This window comes from Peromyscus maniculatus, chromosome 6, assembly GCF_049852395.1.
Source record: "Peromyscus maniculatus bairdii isolate BWxNUB_F1_BW_parent chromosome 6, HU_Pman_BW_mat_3.1, whole genome shotgun sequence".
Classification (NCBI taxonomy): Eukaryota; Metazoa; Chordata; class Mammalia; order Rodentia; family Cricetidae; genus Peromyscus; species Peromyscus maniculatus.
The window spans coordinates 36,076,071-36,098,046 of record NC_134857.1 but is presented as its reverse complement, the minus strand read 5'-3'; the positions used below and the strand labels follow the sequence as shown (position 1 = coordinate 36,098,046).

At 43.0% G+C, this 21,976-nt stretch overlaps 1 protein-coding gene across 1 annotated transcript in view; it reads left to right on the top strand.

The window, feature by feature from the left end:
• The window catches only part of Frem2 (FRAS1 related extracellular matrix 2), a 148,747-nt gene that overhangs the window by 109,923 nt on the left and 16,848 nt on the right, over positions 1 to 21,976 (top strand). Inside the window, exons 9-16 of the mRNA XM_006977580.4 lie at positions 628 to 825; positions 2,239 to 2,403; positions 3,408 to 3,590; positions 6,858 to 6,988; positions 10,236 to 10,394; positions 11,888 to 12,191; positions 14,090 to 14,221; positions 14,485 to 14,816. Coding sequence (XP_006977642.1) covers positions 628 to 825; positions 2,239 to 2,403; positions 3,408 to 3,590; positions 6,858 to 6,988; positions 10,236 to 10,394; positions 11,888 to 12,191; positions 14,090 to 14,221; positions 14,485 to 14,816 — 1,604 coding nt within the window. The remainder of the gene's footprint in view (positions 1 to 627; positions 826 to 2,238; positions 2,404 to 3,407; positions 3,591 to 6,857; positions 6,989 to 10,235; positions 10,395 to 11,887; positions 12,192 to 14,089; positions 14,222 to 14,484; positions 14,817 to 21,976) is intronic.

Below are 21,976 nucleotides of genomic sequence, written 5' to 3'. Positions count from 1 at the left end.
GTGTTTGGATGAGGTGTTTAATTTTAGTTAGACGTGTTAACTAGGTGAGCCAAAGGGAGCTTTGGGTTACTGGACTTCAATACTTTGATTAAATATTGGTAGTCAGCCTCTGTAGGAGGAAGTGGCCAAATAAGGGAATTGACCTTGACAGCTAGCTTTAGGAATGCAATCTAGTGTTTTTTATCAAGGAAGGGGGGCGGGGGGGGGGGGGGGGAGGGTCCGTGCCAGAGTCCTGTTTGCCAGGCCTTGGCTGGCTAGAGTCCCTTCAGTAATTATCTGCACAATGTTTAATGTTCTTCACATCAAGAAAATTTGAAAGCGTGTGACCACACAGCAGTTTTGATACAAATATCTGAAGGTCTCTGGTTTTGCCTACTTCTTAAGCATTCACTGCACATGCTTACTTCACAAAAGAGGCCGATAAAAATGACAAGGACAAGGAGATGAAAACTTTCACAGTGATTTTCTCAAAGCCAAAATGTTGGCCAGGAACTGAGTAGAGACCGAGACACTTTTCTCGTGTTTCTGTCTTATTATCAACATCAAACTGCAGCGCCTGAAATGTCATTTTCCCGTAAGGACATGTCTACTCATTTTGACCCATGAGTCTGGTTTTTTTTTTCCCAGTGCCTAAAATGCAATTCAAAGAGAGAGTGTACACTTGCAGCGAACACGATGCCCGTGTCGTGGCAATGATCTACAGGAGCGGTGACGTTCAGCACAGGTCCTCTGTGAGATGCTACACGAGGCAGGGGTCCGCGCAGGTGATGATGGACTTCGAAGAACGCCCAAATACTGATGTCTCCGTTATCACATTCCTCCCCGGTATGTATGAGCTTGAAAATGATTTGAATCTCTTACTGTATTTATTGATTTTGCGTGTATGTGCATGGGGGGGGGAGGGTGCATGCCACAGCTGACATGAAGTCAGAAGACAAGTTTTAGGAGTTGGGATTTCGCTCCCTCCCACCTTGTGGATCTGGAGGATTAAACTCGGGTCATCAAGGTTATGGAGACAGTGCCTTAAGCCCTTGAAGTTTCTATACGTAATTTAAGAATACCACATGTGGATTGAGAAATCGGTAGTCAGGAAAATACAGTGAAATCAAATTTCCCAATTTTCCAACAAGCTTGCACCATGAGTTTAGGTGTACTAAGTGACAAGGCATATGCATTGTAACAGACATCTTGGGGTCCCTTCATTAACCTTTTGATTCCTAATGACGTATTTTATTGTTAGTTCAGAACTTAACAATCAAGAACCTACCAAATATGCAAATTTCACAAGGCTAGAAATTGAAGTTAATGTTGAAATGTTATTAGGCAAAATATATCTCACACTTTTATGGGTTTTTAAAGTGTATTTATTTTTATTGTATGTGCATTGATGCTTTGCCATGGCCATTGGGTCCCCTAGAACTGGAATGACAGACAGTTGTGAGCTGCCATGTCGGTGCTGGGAACCCAGGTCACCTGGAAGAGCAGTCAGTGCTCTTAACCACTGAGCCATCTCTCCAGCCCTGTATCTTACACTTCTAATGTATATCAGTGCCTTCAGATATTCCACTACTTTAACCTAATAGTTTAATTTTGTGGAATATATTCTATCAAAAAGAAGCAGAAAGTTGTGCTCATATTGATGGAGTATTGATAACAACTTAAGTGGCCAACAGTAAGGCTTGTTTGGTAATATTTGAGTAACCATAGGCTTGTACATCATATAGACATTAATATGTTCTAAAGAACTTTTAATGAGATTGGAGAAAGTAGGGTCTATAATATTGGTCCCAGTTCTTAGAGGCAAGAATTCAATTGTTTTGGGTCAATGATTTGTTCAACAAGACAAAAGTTAGTAACATGAAAAAAACAGGGGAGTCAGATTAACCAGGGCCATCAGCAGTGGTCTGTTAACTCACTTCCCAACCGCAGTTCTAGGAACTCACGCACAAAACTGGCATTTCCTTTTTTCCTTTGCTTTCTAAGATGCATGCTGGACTGTGAAGAGAGAAATTATAGACATCTTTATGAAAGTATGGGCCTGTGTACAAAGAGTCATGCAAACAGTCATTCAGCAAACACTTATTCCAGGCTTATTCCAAAGAGCAGCCTTTGCACTGGCAGAGCGGGGCAGATGGGGGGGAAAGGGGGGAGGGTTGTGGGGGAGCAACACCCTGCTCTTCTGCTTTGTGCTAGTTGTTGGTGAGTCCTTCTAGAGCATGTCACTGTCTTTTGCTCCAGGTGAGACCGAGAAGCCCTGTGTCCTTGAGCTGATGGATGACGATATATATGAGGACGTGGAGGAGCTGCGACTGGTACTTGGTACCCCACAGAGCAGCTCTGCCTTCGGGGCCGCAGTGGGTGAACAAAATGAAACTCTGATAAAGATCCAGGATGATGCTGACAGTAAGAGTCACTGCCTTTGAGAACCAGTGAATCTGGAACTGAAGTCTTCCCCCCACCATCCCCCCAACCCCACCCCCGAGTTCCTAGGTGGCTCAGAAAAGTACCCCCTCTTTCTCAATAGGATCTGCAAACAAAAGAGACATAAGAAAACATATGAGAAACAAAACAGAGCCCCAAAACTGATCAATTTAGGGGGCCGATAGGATGCTCAGTAGATACAGCCAGCACTTGCCAGACAAGTATGAGGATGAGAGTGTAGGTCCCCAGCACCCACATAAAAGCTGGGCAGGTGTGGAAACCTGCTAGCAATCCCCTACTTCATTAAGGAGGCCGAGACAGGATCACTGGGGCAAGCTGGCTAGCTAGACTAGCCAAATTGGCAAGCTCTAGGTTCAGAGAAAGACTCTGCCTCAGAAAACAAAGTGGGGTGTTATGGAGGAAGACATCCAGCATCAAGTTCAAACACCAACATGCACACACTGCACATGTAAGGAAAACTGATAAACCAAAAAGCTTTGGATATAGTTCAATGGTCACGTACTTACCTAACATGTACATGGCCCGGAGTTCAATGCCAGTGCTCTAGAATTTCAAAACTGACAAAGCTCATTGGGGAGGCTATGGCTCATGCCTGCATACTGAAGCGCAAGTCTTCAAACCTGCCCTCTCCCCTACCTATGTCTTTATGTCTATCCAGTCCTGGGCCAGTGGTTCCCCCTTCCACGCCCCTTCTCAATGGCCTGCTCTTGTAAGATCTATGGGACAAAGAGACAACACTGAGGACATGCCTTCTGTGGGCTCACCGTTTCCCAGGAAGGATCTAGGCTACACTTAACAGCTTCTCCTTCTGCACTCACACTAATACTGAGGCAACAGAGAGAAGCCATGAGTACAACAATAATAAAAGCTCCCCATGGGGAAAGAAATAGGGTGAAAACTGTCCACGCCCCCCACACACACCCTTTGCCAGCAACTTAATTTGCCTGTGTTTTCCGCACTCTTAGAAGCTGTTATCAAATTTGGAGAAACCAAATTTAGTGTCACTGAGCCCAGCAATCCAGGAGAGTCCGTGGTCGTCAAAATTCCAGTGGTCCGCCAAGGAGACACTTCAAAGGTTTCCATTGTGAGAGTCCACACCAAAGACGGCTCGGCCACCTCCGGAGAGGATTACCACCCCATGTCAGAAGGTATGGATGGGTCTTACAGGGTCTGTCACCAGCTGGATTGTGCTGCACTGCTGGAGCTGGGACTCTGAGAAAAGGGGGGAAAGTGAATATAAATGAACTTTTAAACTACCCTTAGAAGTACAAAGAGCAGAATCCCCAGAATTTTCTCTGAGGGACATTTTGAGAATTTCTATGTGCTTTGAGTCCACTGACTGTGAGTTTTACCTCCATCCAGTGGTCAGATGTTATAGCATTTGTGTGCTGTGAATGGGAAAGTGTGTGCTGACCATGCTGAACAGCTTCATGCAAACATTAAAGTTAGAAAACTTTATGCTAACAGGGAAGAGTGGGAAGATAATGGAATACCAACTACAGCAGCCCTGTGGGGTGTAGGAGCCTCTCTGGACGCCTGTTATTCTTCCATGTGCAAGTTTGGGGACCATTCCATCGTTTACTTTCAGGAGCTAGTAAAATAAATAGATGCTTCTCTCTCTCTCTCTCTCTCTCTCTCTCTCTCTCTCTCTCTCTCTCTCTCTCTCTCTCTCTCTCCATTATTTGCTAACAGCATAATCATAAACATAAATTATGCTTACCAACGAATGTTTCTGCTTTTCTATCTCTTCCCCTCATCGGCCATTAGTTCTTTCATCACAGCATTCTGGGCATTCACCTTGATTTTCTGACTTACTAACAAAATGTTAAAAGTGACTGGTGGGTGTTATCAAATCAGTAACAAAATTCATAGGTAATAGAAACATAATACCTTCTAAATGGAGCTTAATTTCCCTCGCATGAACAGTCAGTGTTATTCCCAGACTTGGAAGCATGTCATGTGTAATTCAAAAGCCATGAAAATAAAGCAGAATTTTCTATCGAATTACAAAATCTCAAGTCAGTCTTCCTGGAATGAACAGATTTTACATGAAAGAAAAACTGTCTAAATATCACTGTATGACTTTAACAGAAATTGTCTATCTTAGAAATAAGGTTATTCTTTTAGTGACCAGAGCAAAATTATAACTATGTAGTGAGCTAACAAACAGAGCCGAATAAAGTTAAACAGCGTTAAATCCACGTGGGTGTCAAGTAATCGCTGAGCACCGACTTACTGTTTATAATAAAACTTGATTGATTTTTTTTCTAAAACATGTTTTAATTATTCATTTTATAATCTAAATTGGGGTCGAGATCAATCAAATAGGAAAAGCATTGTCATAAAAGTTGAACTCCTGTTCTGTGAGATGAAATGACAGAGTAGGCAAATGTGAGGAGAGACTAAATCTCATCGGCAAAATGCACAGCAAGAAGCAACCATTGAGATGTTTACAATAAATTATTTTTAATCGTCTTAGACATTTTCTCTGTATAACTCAGAGGGGGAGATGGCTGTAAAAACTTGAATGCTTACAGAGTGAAGTCTGGGGACAGGAGGGAATGAAACCAGGGAAAACGGAGAAGCTGGACTGTTGGCCAACCTGAAGTTCCATAGTGGAGAAGAGCCCACAGGCGTCTTTAGTTAATAGTTACCTTGAAGAAAGATGCAAAACAACTCAAGTATTCATGTTTTCCTATGAAATTCTCCAATATTTTTTTAGTGTTAAAAAAGTAATTTTTAGCCGGGCGGTGGTGGCGCACGCCTTTAATCCCAGCACTCGGGAGGCAGAGCCAGGCGGATCTCTGTGAGTTCGAGGCCAGCCTGGGCTACCAAATGAGTTCCAGGAAAGGCGCAAAGCTACACAGAGAAACCCTGTCTCGAAAAACCAAAAAAAAAAAAAAAAAAAAAAAGTAATTTTTAAAAGTCACACCAGACAGACCAAACCAATTTATTTTATAAAATAGCATTGCATTGCATACAGCAGACATACACACCAAAATTTGCTTTTAAAAATGTAAGGACCAATTGGTAGGCTAGAAATAATTAGCTGTTCTCATCGTCCTGTGTTTCCCATGGGGGCTACAAAATCCAAGACTGTTGAACTCAAAAAGCATACTAAGGCTAAATGATGGCGGGGGAGGGGAATTATATCCAGAATAGGAATGAAAATTTTAATTGCATTGATTAGTAGCTGATTTTTTAAAAATTTTTCTTTGTAATTGGTAATAAAAATTTTGAAGTACAAAAGTGAGTGGGAAGTACCTCAGAAATGCAGTTTCCTGCCATGAAGAATTGATAACTGAGTGACGGCAAGTACGGCAGCAGGAAATAGCGCTGTCTCCTAATTGGAATGATGGTGTCTGTCTTCCTTCCTATTTTCCCACTGGAAGCCGAAGAACACCTACAAACCAGCTCCTCCACCTTCTGTAGTAAGGCCTGCTACTCAGGCTTCAATGAAACCCATCATGGTAATGCTTTAAGTTTTTAAAAATAACTGATAGCAAAGTACCCTCGTGGTTGGATTGCATGTTCATGACAGCAAAGCAGTCCTTGCTGAGTGGGACAGGTGAGGGAGAAAACATTACCGTTTACGTTTCTAGAAACAGCAAAAATAAGTGCCTTTGAAATATAATTTAGTAATGCACTTAAAACAATTCCAATCCAGCCTCATATGTATCTTCCTAAACCTACTAACATTCAGTCATTCCTATCCACGGTCCTGTTTACAGTCACTGGGTTTCATTGGCTTAGGAAATCTGTGGGCTGAAAGGGGAGTTTTTAATAGCCCAATATAAAAACTATTCACTGTCTCATCACTCAGCAGTTTCCAAACTGTGGGTCAACAGATCAATTTAGTAAGTCATGATTAGAATTTTCCTTTGGATAGAATAGAGAAGAATAGAATAGTAGAAAATATCAGAGTGGAGACAGGGGAGATGCCTCAGCAGGAAGAGGGCTTACTATTCAATCATGAGATCTCAGTTCAAATCCCAGCCCCTCTCCTGGCTCCCCAAGCCTGGAACCCTCCTGGGATGGGAAGATCGGCGGGGCTTGTTGGACACCAGCCAAGGTGTCTAGGTCTAGTGAGAGACTCTGTCTCAAGGCAATAAGGTAAAAAGTGATAGAATAAGTCACTTTGTATCCTTCCCTGGCCTCCACATGTGCACAGGTACGCATCACACACACACACACACACACACACACACACACACACACACACACACACACACGCACACACACACACACACTACAGTATAGTACAAATAGTACTAATTTATTAGCAGTTTGATTCCCTTTAAGTAACCACACCTATGTACTGAACCACAATGTAAAATGTCCTTGTTACATACCCCAGTCCAAGAAGATCTCAGGTTCATATGCGAAAGACTAAATCAGTGACTTTGTATTTGTAGAAATCGAGTTTAAGGAAGGGGAAACCCAGCACATCGTTGAAATTGAAGTCATCTTCGATGGGGTAAGAGAGATGAGGGAGTCCTTCACTGTTCACCTGAAGCCAGATGAAAATATGGTGGCAGAGATACAGGTAAGTGAGACAATGTGTTTGTAAGTCTGCAGCCAACCTTTTCTTAGAATAAATGCATGTGAGACGTCACACTGAAGAAGACTCAGGACTAGAGAGATGGCTCAGCAGTAAAAAGCACCTGCTGCTTTTGGAGAGGACCTGGGTGCAGTTCCCAGCACCAACACACAGTGTCTTACAACCATCTGTAACTGTAGTTCCAGGGGATTCCAGACCTTTTCTGGTCTCTGGGCACTGCACACACACACACACACACACACACACACACACACACACACACACACACACAGTACACATGCATACATGGAGGCAAACACTCATAACACGTAATATAAAAATAAGTCGATCTTTTTAAAAAATAATGATGGCTGGGCAGTGGTGGCACACACCTTTAATCCCAGCACTCGGGAGGCAGAGCCAGGCCTGTGAGTTCAAGTCCAGCCTGGTCTACAGAGTGAGTTCCAGGAAAGGCACCAAAACTGTACAGAAAAACCCAGTCTCAAAAAAAAAAAAAAAAATGATGATGATGATGTCATACATGAAAGGGGATATGCATGGTCCCTTTCAATCACCCAAATTAATTTCTGTTCTGATTAGCTCAGAACATGGGCATTTCGCTCTGTCTTTGGAAAATTGTGTTGGTGGGAACTCAAAGTTGTAGTCCTCAGGCCCCACATCAGCCCTCTTAGCCTTCCCATGTCATGACTGACATTGGAATTGCCTGCCACAAAGATGGGACATTTATTCAACACTAATTGAAGCAGACATCTTTACCCACCCAGCTCTTTCCTGGCCCTCCAGGGGCTCACTAGTTCCTCCTAATTTGGTTAGAATTTGATGTTGAGAGCTTCATGTGCAAAATTTTATAGTCATAATATGTGTTTTCTACGTCATACCACCTACCATATTTTCTTCAAGATAGATGTAATCTCCATGGAATTTGTTTTTGACAGTGGAAAAAAATTTAAATGACATGCCACTCATAGGAAAAGGACAATTAAAGCAACACTATGTGTAAGTGCACCATACTGCTTTTATTGTTTCATTCTCTGTCAATGAGAAGTCAAATGGAAGAATATGTTTTCTTAAGTATTTTTATTACTCAGTAAAAATGGTAATTCTGTGACATTGCTGTCCTTTCAGAATTTTTTAACTTTATATATATATATATATATATATATATATATATATATATATATATATTGTATTCATGATGTGGGTTATGTGCACACACCTGGAGGTCAGAGGCAGCCTAGGAATCAGTTTTCTCCTTCCACAATCTAAATTCTGGAGATCAAGCTAAGGATGCTGGGCTTAGCAGCAAGTGCCTTACCTTCTCGGCCATCTCTCCAGCCACATTGTTATCCTTCTTAAGTCATATTTATAACTCAAGATCTGTGTGTAGAATTTTTTGTGAATCTTTCCCTGTTTTTAATGGAATATCATGTAACATTCTTTTGAGTAAAGGAACAAAGAGTCTGAAAAATTATTTTCAGTGTTAGAGATGCTTAAAAATATAGAAATGTCTTTGGTTTGACTGTGATTCAACTTACATTTCTTTGACTTTACATTGCTGTAAAATTATGTGCAAAAACATAATTTGGGGATCGCCCAATGATGGAGAAATGGATGAGATCTACATGAACAGCCTGGACATGAGCGGGGGGTAATGAAGGGCGAGGGTCAAGGGAAAGAGAGCTTGCGGAAGCGGGAGATCCCAGCTGGATCAAGAACAGAGAGGGAGAACAAGGAATAGGAGACCATGGTAAATGAAGACCACATGAGAATAGGAAGAAGCAAAGTGCTAGAGAGGCCCACAGAAATCCACAAAGATACCCCCACAATAGACTGCTGGCAATGGTCGAGAGACAGCCGGGACTGACCTACTCTGGTAATGGGATGGCCAAACACCCTAATTGTCATGCTAGAAACCCCATCCAACGACTGAAGGATCTGGATGCAGAGATCCACGGCTAGGCCCCAAGTGGAGCTCCAGGAGTCTAATTAGCGAGAAAGAGGAAGGTTTATATGAGCGAGAATTGTTGAAACGAAGGTTGGATAAAGCACAGGGACAAATAGCCAAACGAATGGAAACACATGAACTATGAACCAATGGCTGAGGGGCCCCCAACTGGATCAGGCCCTCTGAATGAGTGAGACAGTTGATTGGCTTGATCTGTTTGGGAGGCATCCAGGCAGTGGGACCAGGTCCAGTGCTCATTGCATGAGTTAGCTGTTTGAAACCTGGGGCTTATACAAGGTCACTAGGCTCAGCCTGGGAGGAGCGGACTGGACCTGCCTGGACTGAGTCTACCAGGTTGATCTCAGTCCTCGGGGAGGCTTTGCCCTGGAGGAGGTGGGAATGGGGGGGTACACTGGGGGGAAGGGGAGGGGGGCGGGAGAGGGGAGAACAAGGGAATCCATGGCTGATATGTAGAACTGACTTGTATTGTAAAATTTAAAAAAAATAAACATAATTTGAATTTACTTTTATCTTTATTCCACAACCACGAGCTGCAATCCTACAGTGCTGTGTTTCTGATCCATGATGTTCACAGGGTTAGAAAGATTAAACACACTCTTGGTTTATAGTCTTTGTCAACTTGGGATGTGTCCATTGCATACGGCACTATTGAAAGTGTCAGGTCAATTCTTGAGGACTGCCCTATCAGTCATCAGCCAGAGACATGGACAGAGGTGACTTTCCTCCTTGACTAGACAGCATCCAGAGTCTCCTTCTGTCTCATGCTCATCTTCTCTCTCCCCTAGTCCCAGGCAGTCCAAGCCTTGGTCCATCTAAAGCTTAGCTTCTCCCTGGCCTCTCCACATCACCACAGCTCACACAATCCCGTGACCTTGAAAGTCTCATTTCTCTCAAGGTGTCTGTCAGTTTTTTCTCCCACTGTCAACTAATAGATTTTGTTGTTGTTGATGTTACTTCAATGTCACAAACCCACAACTGATTTATCTACCATCATCACAACTGAAGAGAAAACCTTAGGACCCAAGTATCAAATGGGCTAGTGGCAAGCCTTGGATGAGCCACCCAAGGCTCAGGTCCCTCCCCTGTAAACATTCAAGATGAGCAAGGTACCAGGATCACATGAAATAAGCTGTGTGGGGGCTGTCACTCTGCATGGGGTCTGGGCAGGACAACTTCCTCACAGAGATTCCAGTCATTGTTCTGAATGAGAGAAGTTCCAGGACCCTGAATATTTGATAATCAACGATCACTCTCCTTTCCTCCCAGGCAACCAAGGCCATTGTCTATATAGAGGAAGTCAACAGCATGGCGGATGTCACCTTTCCCTCTGTCCCTCACATTGTGTCCTTGCTGATATATGATGACACTTCCAAAGCCAAGGAGGATGCTGGGCCTGTGTCTGGCTATCCTGTTGTCTGCATTACGGTGAGGAGGACGTAGATCAATTTAGGGGAAATGTGAAGATAACTGACTTTTTAAAGATCTGCTCATTTTTTGCTTCTCGTGTATGAGTGTTGGCCTGCATGCTTGTATGTGCCCCACATGAGCGCCTGGTGCTAAAGGCAGAAGAGAGTGTCAGGTCTCCTGGAACTGGAGTTACAGATGGTAGTGAGCTGCCATGTAGGTGCTGGGGATCAAACTCAGGTCCTCTGTAAGAACAGCAAATGCTCTTAACCCTCTCACCTCAGAAGATAACGATTTAAAATAATTATAAACTTCAGTATTGTCTTGGGAAATTTAAGGTTTAAGCTTTGAGCTGTGAAAAGCAGAAAATAACAATAATTAAATGAAGCTCCCCTTCTCCTCCTCCCAAAACACAAACAAACAAAACAAAAGCCTATTAACCGAGGACACAGTGTGTGGTTTAAGAATCCGTCACTGTCAGGAAAACCAGTAAAGCATGAACTCTGCACAGAAGGGATTAAAAAAATAAGCACAAGTGGAAAAAATAAGGAGCTGTAGCTCTGATATGAGGCCGAGTGTAAGAGCTCGAGCTGAAGGTCTGGTGTGGAGGATCAGGTAGACTTTTGACAGTTTTAGATTCAGGTAAGGGGAGATCATTCTGGAGAGGGTGGTTGCCAAGGAGAATGGAAGGGGTTCATTACAGGTTTTGCTTGCCTTCTTGTAACTGAATCTTAAGTTCCCGGTGAACAAAAGCTATGACGTATATTTGTAGGTCACAGCAGCCCTAATGAAACACTCCACATACAACAGGCACACAATGAGCGTTCGTTGGTTTAACAATGTGTGGATAATCTGGTGTTCATTTATAAGGGGTTCTAAATGCCACGTTAGGCAACTTGGAATTCGTTTGTTGGGTAGCAGGATGCGTTCTCATGCAGAAGAGCCGCGTGAGAAGAGGGTCCTGTTGGAATGTTAGCGGGGCAGGGGTGTAGAGTCGGAAAGGGAGGACTTGAGTTAGATGGGAAGGAGCCGTGTGAATGGTGAAGAAGGGATCGAGTTAAGGAGTGTTATAAAGCAGAGTGGTCAGGGTCCCCCGCCTGCTGGACGTGAAGAAGGAAAGAGAAGGATTGGACTCTCCATGGATGGCTGGTTGGCACTCCTGGTGGCCCTGATGGTGTGACCAGCCTCACGAGAGAGGTAGACTCCAATACCTTTTGTAGGGCAGAGGGAGAGGGGACAGAAGCATGAGAGAAAGAGTAAGAATGACTCTAGGGATTCCAGAGATGATGACGTGGTTGACACTTCTGAGTGTGGTCATGTCCAGTGAGCTATCGGAAGTTGAAAGATCAGAGAAAGGATGGCAGCTCAGAATAAGAAGCCAGAAGTTGCATGACCAAACGCAGTGTCGAGGGCAGCGGAAGCATCAGGACTGAAGGAGCTTGAGAAGCATCAAGTCCAAGTCCACATTACTCTCTACTGTGGTCCTAACTCTGTTTTACTTGCTTTTCCCATAGGCTTGCAACCCCAAATATCCAGACTATGACAAAACAGGCTCTATTTGTGCCAGCGAGAACATCAATGACACTTTGACCCGATACCGGTGGCTGATCAGCGCTCCTGCTGGCCCGGATGGTGTGACCAGCCCTTTGAGAGAGGTGGACTTTGACACCTTTTTCACATCATCCAAAATGATCACGTTAGACTCCATATACTTTCAGCCTGGTTCCCGGGTACAGTGTGCGGCTCGTGCAGTGAACGCCGATGGGAATGAAGGCCTGGAGCTGATGAGCCCCATCATCACCATCGACAGAGAGGAAGGTGAGAGATGTTTCCCTGGGAAGGTCACTAAAACACTGCCGTATTGCAAACACCTCATCTCTGTGTATAAATTCCTCCAAATACCCCTGTGTACCATAGAACTCTACTTAAAGACAAATATCCATTTTTGCAAGTCTTCATTAGAAAACCGTAATTCCATACCTTTCATGAACACCTGGGGTGTGCTAGGTAAAGAGCCTTGTACTCGTAATGATGATAAAGGAGGGCTCCCTTGCTCCGGGAGTCCATAGACAGATTAGAGGCATAGGTAATCTGAGTCTGGTCCCACGTAGAGGAGCTACTGAGATGCATCTTGAAAAGGTGAGAAGTGACTCTAAGAAGCATGAAGGAACATGAACTCTTTAGGAGTGACAAGCTCCAATATGGGGAAACTTATGAGGAAATACAGAGGAAGGGTTTGGTCTGGACGAGGAGGAATTACTATACCAGGTGAAGAGCCCAGCTGGCTGGTGCATGCATGGGGATCTGCTGGGGACACAGGGGAAGGCTGGTGTAGGTGGAGAGCCATGTGTACATAGTCTTACCTAATCACCAAAGGGAGGCTGAGGCTGAAGCTGGCCTGGGACACATGGTTGGAAGTGCATAATAGAATATGGCCAGACACTACACTAACAGGAACCCCACTTTATAGAAAGTAATCTTCCCTCTGAGTAAAGATGGTTATGTATGTTTTTTGTTGGTGGTTTGGTTTGGATTTGGTGGGTTGGATTTTTTTTTAAGTTTTATTTATTTTTATTTGTCTATGTGTGTATGCTTGTATGTATCTATATGTAAATGTGTATCTACCGTGTGTATGTGGTGCTCACTCAGGTCAAAAGTGAACATCAGATGCCCTGGGATTAGACTTACAGATGGTTGTGAGCCACTGTGTGGGTTCTGGGAGTTGAACCCAGGTCCTCCACAAGAGCGGCCAGTGCTCATGATCCCTGAGTTGTCTCTCCAGCCCCTTGGGTTTACTGTCGGCAGTGCTGAGAATGGAACCCAGGGTCTTACACATGGCAGACGAGTACTCCACCTCTGACTTAGACTCCTATTCCTAAACTAAATGGGCTTTTTAAAATGTACATGCATATTTCTATTTAAAATTTCTCAGATTAAAGAATATTTTTAGGTAGCTGGGTTGATGAGTGGTTAAGAGCATGTACGAAAGGACCCAAGTTCAGTTCCAAACACCCATGTCAGTTGGTTCCCACCTGTAGGTCTGGCTCCAGGAAATATGATGGCTCTGGACTCTATAAGCACCCTCTCCCTCCCTCCCTCCCTCCCTCCCTCCCTCCCTCCCTCCCTCCCTCCCTCCCTCTCTCTCTCTCTCTCTCTCTCTCTCTCTCTCTCTCTCTCTCTCTCTCTCTCTCACACACACACACACACAAAATCCTTTTTTCTTAAAGTATATTTAGGACTTGAAATTATAATGCAGTAAAGCTCTGGGATCAGTTCCAACACTGTTAAAACACACACTCACTTTGAGTTTTATTCACCAATAAGTAATATTTATTATAGCTAATATATAATACATATTTTATGATTCATCATATTGTTCTAGGGTAACATTCAGATTCACTTTATTTAACTATACTTTGTAATGTATTTCAACCGTGTTTCATTTTATCTGTTCATATTATATAATAATTTTGTGAATATGTTTCTGGCATAAATGGTCATCATATATTGTCAGTCTATCCAAGAACTGTTGAGAGACCCCTGAACTGCATGCTAGGGTCACCTCTCACACATTCTTCTGCTTCCTTATGATACGCATTCTCAGTCAGGTGTTAGATCACAGGGAATATTCAAATGCAGAAAAGCAATAGCATCTACATTAAAACATTATTTGCATGCTGTCATCTTTTAGCATAAATGTGCTCATTTTCTTCAAGGTCTCTGTCAGCCCCGTGTGCCTGGGGTCGTGGGGGCGGAACCCTTCTCAGCTAAACTGCGCTACACTGGTCCCGAGGACCCAGACTTCGCAAATCTCATCAAGCTCACTGTCACGATGCCACATATAGATGGTAAGTACCCTGGGTAAAGCAAGACCCTGGACACATAGAGGGCAGATATCCTGGTAAAGTAAGACCTTGGGAGTTGGGAGTACCTGTAACCTGCTTTATTTCACTTCCTTCATCTTCAGTTTGCAAACTGACTTTCAAGTCCATCTGCTGCTTTCAACTCTTTCTATCCAGTTTTGAAAGTCTGTCAACTTCAAAAGCATTCTTTAGAATTGAAATAAAAATGCAAGTGAGAGCAGACGGTGCCTCCCTGTGCTTCCCTGCAGGGATGCTGCCCATCATCTCCACGAGAGAGCTGTCCAACTTTGAGCTGACCCTCAGCCCTGATGGCACCAGAGTTGGGAACCACAAATGCTCCAACCTGCTGGACTACAATGAAGTGAAGACCCACCATGGCTTCCTGACCAATGCCACGAAGAACCCAGAGGTCATTGGAGAGACCTATCCTTACCAGTACAGTGTGCCGGTCAGGGGCTCCAGTACCTTACGGTTCTACCGAAACTTGAATCTGGAAGCCTGCCTATGGGAGTTCGTCAGCTACTATGACATGTCGGAGCTCCTGGCAGACTGTGGAGGCACCATCGGCACGGATGGCCAGGTACACATTCCAACATCTGAGCCTTGCTCCTTGGATAAACCAGCTGCTTGGGTCTGTCAGTAGTTTTCTAATCTCAACTATTACCTCAGTATTGTTAGCCATTAGTCACAGAGGGACGACTGACAGCTGGTATCAAAATCTGTCATACGACATATTAATATACAAGAGATACACAAAATCCTCCTCCCAGACCATCAAAAGAACACCTCTAGAATAATAAGTAACAGAGTCCCCGTTTAGGTTGTAATTTTTAAAACTCTAAAATTTATTGGTGAAATTATTAAGGCCACTCCACATAGTTAAAAGGGAGCTTTATTAGTGGGGTAACTTACAAGTGAAGGGATAGGTAGGTTTCAGGGTCTGGGGAAGATGTAGCGCAGTCCAGTGATGTTCTCTGGAGAACTTTGCTTGGTCTACCTCTAGCGTCCAGGGTCCAGGAACTAAGAGAAGGTGGTGCATCCTGATCTCGGGTCTTCAGGGTCCTCTCTTGGCCTCGCCTTGTAGGCGTGACAGTTACCAAAGCCTCAGTGGGGGTTGGAACTTCCAGATCAAAACTAGAATGGCTACCCACTACAAAAATTTGTATTGAAAATCATGTCGAGTATTTGAACTAAAATCCTGAATTAACAAACAGTTATGAGAGAGGCCTATATAATATGTTCAAGTAGCAAATGACATGCAGAATGCACCATATCTTTCAATATTTAGCCAAGGGGAGTCTTAATAGATATGGCAGTCCCCAAAGGTGGATTTCTAAAGGCTATATTCCTGCTGGGTTGAAAGTAAAATAAAGGGGAAAGTCTATGGTAACGTACCATCATTTTATTCCCACAGCAGAGCTGTGGAACTTGGTTTATCTCCACTACAGTTGGTGTTAAATGAGTAGCCCTCTCGTGGTGCCGGGAAGCTAGTGGGTAACAGCTGTTAAGACTTGCTATGCTCAAGAAGCAGACGAGTCAGTGAATAGTGTGAATTAGTGAAAACCCATATTAAAGCATCAACATAAAGACGGTGTGAGGAGATGGTTAGAGCCTGACACTGTAATCACGCAAACGCACACTTGACATTTGGTTCTGAGGCATTCTAGCTGTGTGTCTCCAGAGACATATTATATAAAGCCTGCCTTCATGGGTGGTGGTTCGCTGGGTACATCTCCCTCAGTCTGTCTTCGCCATCTGAAAAGGAAAAAGAAAAGGAAAGAAAAAGACAAACAAACAGTAGCTCCGCCTCCTCCTCACAGATCACACGCCCTTATCTCTTCCTCCTGGAGCTTGTGCAGCCGTTATCAAATCACTGTCTCCTTTCTGATCGCTCCAGACACAGGAGCAGTGGGCATAAACGAAGGAGGACACAGCCACAGGACTGCACTGTCCTTCAGCTGGGTCTCTGCTGGCTTGCTTCTCTGTGCTTCAGAGTGTCTCTGTGAGCCGGTTTGTAGTCTGTTTGCACCCACAGGAACATCTTTTGTCCTCCCCACAGAGTGGAAATATGTCTCTATCTGTCACTTGGACAGCTGGGTGTCTCAGTGCACGCCTGCCTTCACCCTGCAAAGCGGATGCTGCCTTTGCCGGCCAACTGTAATGCAGCAAGCGTGTTTTGAAGGCAAGGCTTGCCTCTGAGGTGTTGAACTCTTCAGACTAAATCTGGCTGCTGAATGTTAAATGTTCATTTAAACAGATTCCACTTCGTTAGTTTTTTTTGTTTTATTTCGTTTTGTTTTTCATGGCCATTATTGCTGTTTTATGCTCATCGTTCTGTTGAATCATTTGGGTCCAGAGATGTTTTGTGTCCAGTGACCTCAAGTAATTGAAGCCAGGGCTGTGTCTCTAATTGAACTGTGGGTGGTTCTGTTGTTAGGCAGGAGCTGGCAGCTGCCGGTTCCAGCCAGGTTTGTCTTGCATGAAATGCTTGTATACACACTGGGAATGAGAGAGAGCACATCCTAAGGTCAGTCAGCCAATATTTATTTATTTGTTGGTTTGTTTGTTTATTCGTATGTATGGACATTTTGCCTGGTATACACAGAGACCAGAAAAGGCATCAGGTCCTCTGAGGTTGAAGTTACATGGAGGTGACAGGGTTTGAACCCAGATCCTCTGGAAGAGCAACCAGTGCTCTTAACTGATGAACCATCTCTCCGGTCTGCAGAGCATCTAGTTCCTAACCATTTCATGTAAGCTTTTTCAGTAGATGGCCAACATATCAGAATCCCTTATGAGAAGTTTTTCTGCTTTGGTATTGTTGAAAATCAATCCAATGGTGGAACCATGATGATCAGCACCGCTGAGAAGAACAGATTCAGTGAGAGTCACTGAGGTTTTGGGTTTCATTATGAAATTCTGAAACCTTCACTATAATCTACATGGTAACAAGCTAGTGAAAACCATTGCTTACGCTCTAAAAGGAAAGCTTAAAGATGGACAATCCCACTCACCCTTCATTCTTCCTCTGCTTAAACTTCATTTTTTCTACAGACTATTGACTTACTTTCTCCCTGGAGCACACTGCTGAACCATGGGTAGAGGAGAAAAGGAAAAAAAAAAACAAACCTAAATTAATATAAAAGCAAGCTAGCCCTCCAAGACATCCCTTTCTGTTCTTCCATTCACTGATGCGTCTAAGCCTGGAGACAAATAGTCAATGGTAGTTCTAACGATTAAAATAACGGCACTAGGCATGGGGAGAGAGCTCAGTTGGTTGGGTGTTTGCCTAATGAAACCCTAAGTTTGGCCAGCACCACACAGACCGAGTGTAGCACTGTACACTTTATAGTTTCAGTACTCAGAACTGGAGACAGAAAGATGAGAAGTTCGAGGCCAGCCTGGCCTACATAAGACCCTGTCTCAACCCAAAATTATAACAATGATGGTGATAGTTGAAATAATAATAACTAGTAAATTTATTGTTAAATGTGTGCCTTCCACTTTTCTAAACATATATATCCATTCTTCCTAACCTCCCAACTCCATACAAATAAATACCACACCCTGCCCACCCACTCCCCTTTACAGATCAGGAAAGAGGAACAAAGAAAACTCAGATAACTTGCCCAAATTCATGTAGCTTGGGTGTCTGTGCTGGTAACTCGCTGTGTGCTTATCTTGTGTGCCCGCGTGGATAACCCATCATGTGCCTATCCTAACATGTAATTGACTGTGAAAATGGATGTAGTCATCGACACTATTATAAGAAAGCCAACTGAGCTTCCCTCTGTCCCTCATAGATGAATGCTGCACAGCAACCATTATGGAAACCATGTGCCAACGTACATCCTCAGCTGAGGTGGTGAAATGTTGCTAATCCAGGCCCTGCTGCTGGAGGTGTGCAGGCCCTGGGGCTGGAGTTGTGCAGCATCAGCTGCACACAGGCAGTACAATCTGAAATGGAAGCACATTTGCTGAGGTGGTGCTCAAAGTTACCACATCATAGAACAACTAGATTCTGATTTGGAATTTCACCAGTCTTCCAAGTGTTTCCATTTCTGAATTTATAATTGGCTAAGCTGGTGAAAATACAGGTGAACCATCAGCATGAGCGGGCGGGGTTAGGGTTTAGGAGTGGCTCTGTGGGTAGCTGAACACTCCACTCCCATCAGCGGCATCAGCTGCACACACATCTGTCTGTATTATAAAGCCCTGGCCAAGGGCCGAGCAGACACTACCCTACCCACCCTCCAACACCTGTCCTAGACTTGGCACTTTAGCCTAAGTTAACACTGTGCAAACAACTTTTGTTAATCTGTGCTCACTACAGCTACAGCTACCTTTGTGAAATATTGCTAAATTGCTACCGTGCATGCACAAGCATATGTGTGTGTATGTGTGTGTGTGTGTGTGTGTGTGTGTGTGTTTAAAGTTCTGTTTCTGACACACTGAATATTCTACTTCCAGACTCCCTATTCAGACTACTTAACCCATGAGAAAGAGTTGCCAAAGTGAAGGGAGGGTGGGAAAAATCCAGGGTTTTTATGTGCTGACGGCAATGAGGTTTGTTGACTTTTGTGCAGTGTGACTACAGCTCTCTTCAGCTGATATCAAGACCTTCTTATTCAGTTGTATATTCACAAAACAGTCGCTTGACATCTAGTCTGTACCAGGAAACATCCCAGGGGCCCGGTGAGGAGCCCTGTGCACCAGCAAAGGAAATTATATAGGTCAAGTCGATACTCACTAAGAGGCTAAGAATTTTGCCTGTGCAGAAAGAGGATTTTAAAGTTCTTGAATTTTATTCAGTTCTAAAATAATCTTTAGCTATTAACCTCAAAAAATGCAAAGGCAGATAACAAAAAAATACATATTTAATCAATAATTCTGCTCTGTCTCTATGCATGTCTCGTTTTCTGTTTTTCCTTGTTTGTTTGTTTGTTTGTTTGTTTTAATTAAGGTTGAGCATGCAATGAGAAACACGGGACAGAAGTTAAACTTAGTTTTTTTAAACAATTGGGAGTTTGGGTGACTTTTTTTTTCTTAAACAAGTTCTTTGAAAAATAAAAGACATTCTTCTGAGCTTTACTGGCTCTTGTTCAAGGTTAGACTCTTGACTCTCTCGACTTCTTAGGTCCACAGCAGCCGGTCATGTTGTTCAGCAGCCAGGCCTACGCTGCAGAAATGCAGCCCAATTACAGTTTGCTCTTATGGCATGAAATTGCAATATGCTCCTGGAAAGACACTCTGTGGTCTGGAGAAGTGAACGAGTATTGTTCTTAGTTGATTTGTTTGAGGAAGAATTTCTGCCTCCTTTTTTACAGGTGTGTTTGGCTTACCAATATGAACACAGAGGCTGGAATATATATATATCAGAAGTCATGACTTTTCATCCTATTATTTTACACTTCCTATACTGATTCTCTTCTAAGAATTCTCTTATATCTCTTATAAGTAAGCCATGCTACATCAGTCAAGAGCAACCCTATTCACATTATGGTCATGACATATGTTGCTGCCTATGTTATCAGATTTAGCAGTTAATTTTTGCAATAATTTTTGTAATCAAAATAGCATCATTTCTGAACTCAGGAGAACAGATGAAAGTCAGACAAAATCCCACCCACTATCCCACCATGATTACACAAAGACGTATTAACCTCTTTAATAACATGCATAGTTTAATGGTGGTGGCTTAATTTTTCTAACTTTATTTTGTATGTTGCTTTTTAATTTAACATGAGCATGTGCCATGACAAGGTAAGATTTTCAGAGTTATTTTTTTTTCCTTTGAAACAGCCTTAGTGTGTAGACCTGGCTGGCTTGGCACTCACTGTGTAAACAAGGCTTGCCATGGACTCATAGAGATCCCCTGCCTCTGTCTGCTGAGTGCTGGGATTAAAGGTGTGACCACCATACCTGCCAGACTTATAACTTGATGGCTACATGTTGTTTCCATTTTGAACATCACATCATAATACACCATATTTCTATGGTTGTTAATTAAACTAGGTATAATTCTATATAGCACACATCTCTTAAAGTTGTCCTTCATTGTACAAAATTTGGCTCAATATTGATGCCTACCCAGGCTTCCTCTCTGATTCGCCGACCTACAAAAGAGCTGTAATTGGGCAGAAGCCAAGGTCTCCTTGCTCCTAAGCACTCTTAGATGAATATTACTCAGAGAATTTGGCTAAGAATTTGGAACAGTCCCCTCAACTGAGCAGCTAACTGCGTACTGTGAGATTTGAAGCTTTGTATTTTGATATGTGATGCTTTATATAGTCACTAATACCCCCATCTTGATTGATGTTTGAGGCGATAAAAGACACAAGAAAAACACATTACAATGGGGGCCATTCCCCATCAGTGATATCCCTGAACAAGAATTTTTACAAACTCTCTGTGTTCAATCTTTTGGGTAAATACAAACCACATATTCTGCATTATAAGGCCATATATATGTGCAGATAAACAACTTTTCAATGGTTTTTGTTTCTAATACATGTGGCCTAATTAAAATACCTTGAATATAGGAATCTCTGTCTGTGCTGTCTGGTGTGATCACCATCAGCTGGGTGTGGCTACTGAGTATGGGAATGTAGAACTGTGCTGTCCGGCATGGTAGCCAGCAGCTGGGTGTGGCTACTGAGTATGGGAATATAGAACTGCACTGTCCAGCATGGTAGCCAGCAGCTGTGTGTGGCTACTGAGCCTTCTAAATGGAGACAGAGTGGCAAGTCTCTGTGTATGGATATTGCTATAATGGCATTCATCCCCGCCTCTACCCTTCTCCCACAAAAAGTAACCCCCTGTCTCAGGCCCTTAGGCGAACAATATCCTCTCCACATATATGCTTGGCACTTGGTAGCATAATATAAAATTTGACAATGTGTTACTTTCTCCAAGATATTTGCTCCCTTTAAATATAATCTTAAAATTGTTGTTTGCCTTTGTTAATTAACTTTAAATGTCACTAAGGGCATGTCAGTTCAGTTATTGGGCCTCAGATGATGATTTATACATTTAAAGGTCCTGAGGTAAAGGTTAAAAGAAATTGAATGTTCTGGAAAGTGGCATCGGAAATTATGGTTGCATTGCAGTTTTCGGTTGAAGAAACAGGCAAGTGACTGGATGATTGAAGTAGGTTTCATTCAGCTCTGTCCCCTCCAGGCAGAGATCCTAAATAGCCAGGAAAACTTGGCCTTAAATATGAAAAAAAAATGTACAAGACTCGGGTAGGTCCTGTATTCAAAAATCACCACATTGAGAATTAAATAAAATAAAGCCAGGTGTGGAGACTCACACCTGTTATCACAACACTCAGGAGGCTGAGGCAGGAGGATTGCCAGTAGGCTACATAGTAAGTTCAACAAAATCAAATGAGAACCACTCAGAATGCTATATTCCAATTATCTTATTGAGAGTAGATGCTAAAAATTCCCTTCTGAACAGCACTTCACGTAACATTTGAAGGCGAGTATATCAATATTGGCAAACATAAAGCTACATTTTTTAAATTGAAAGTCCATGCCTAAAGCCTAATGTTTTAGCTGATGGATTATTAAAGTCACAGAATGAAATATGAATCTTAATCACCAATGCCATATTGGTTGAACAAGTCACTTTCCCAGGTAGCCAGAGTGTTAACTGCCCTTCGGAACTCATTGTTCAGTGGTAGTCATTATGGCTGCTCGTGGGAAATGCATCTCAAAGCATTCAAGTTACAAGGTA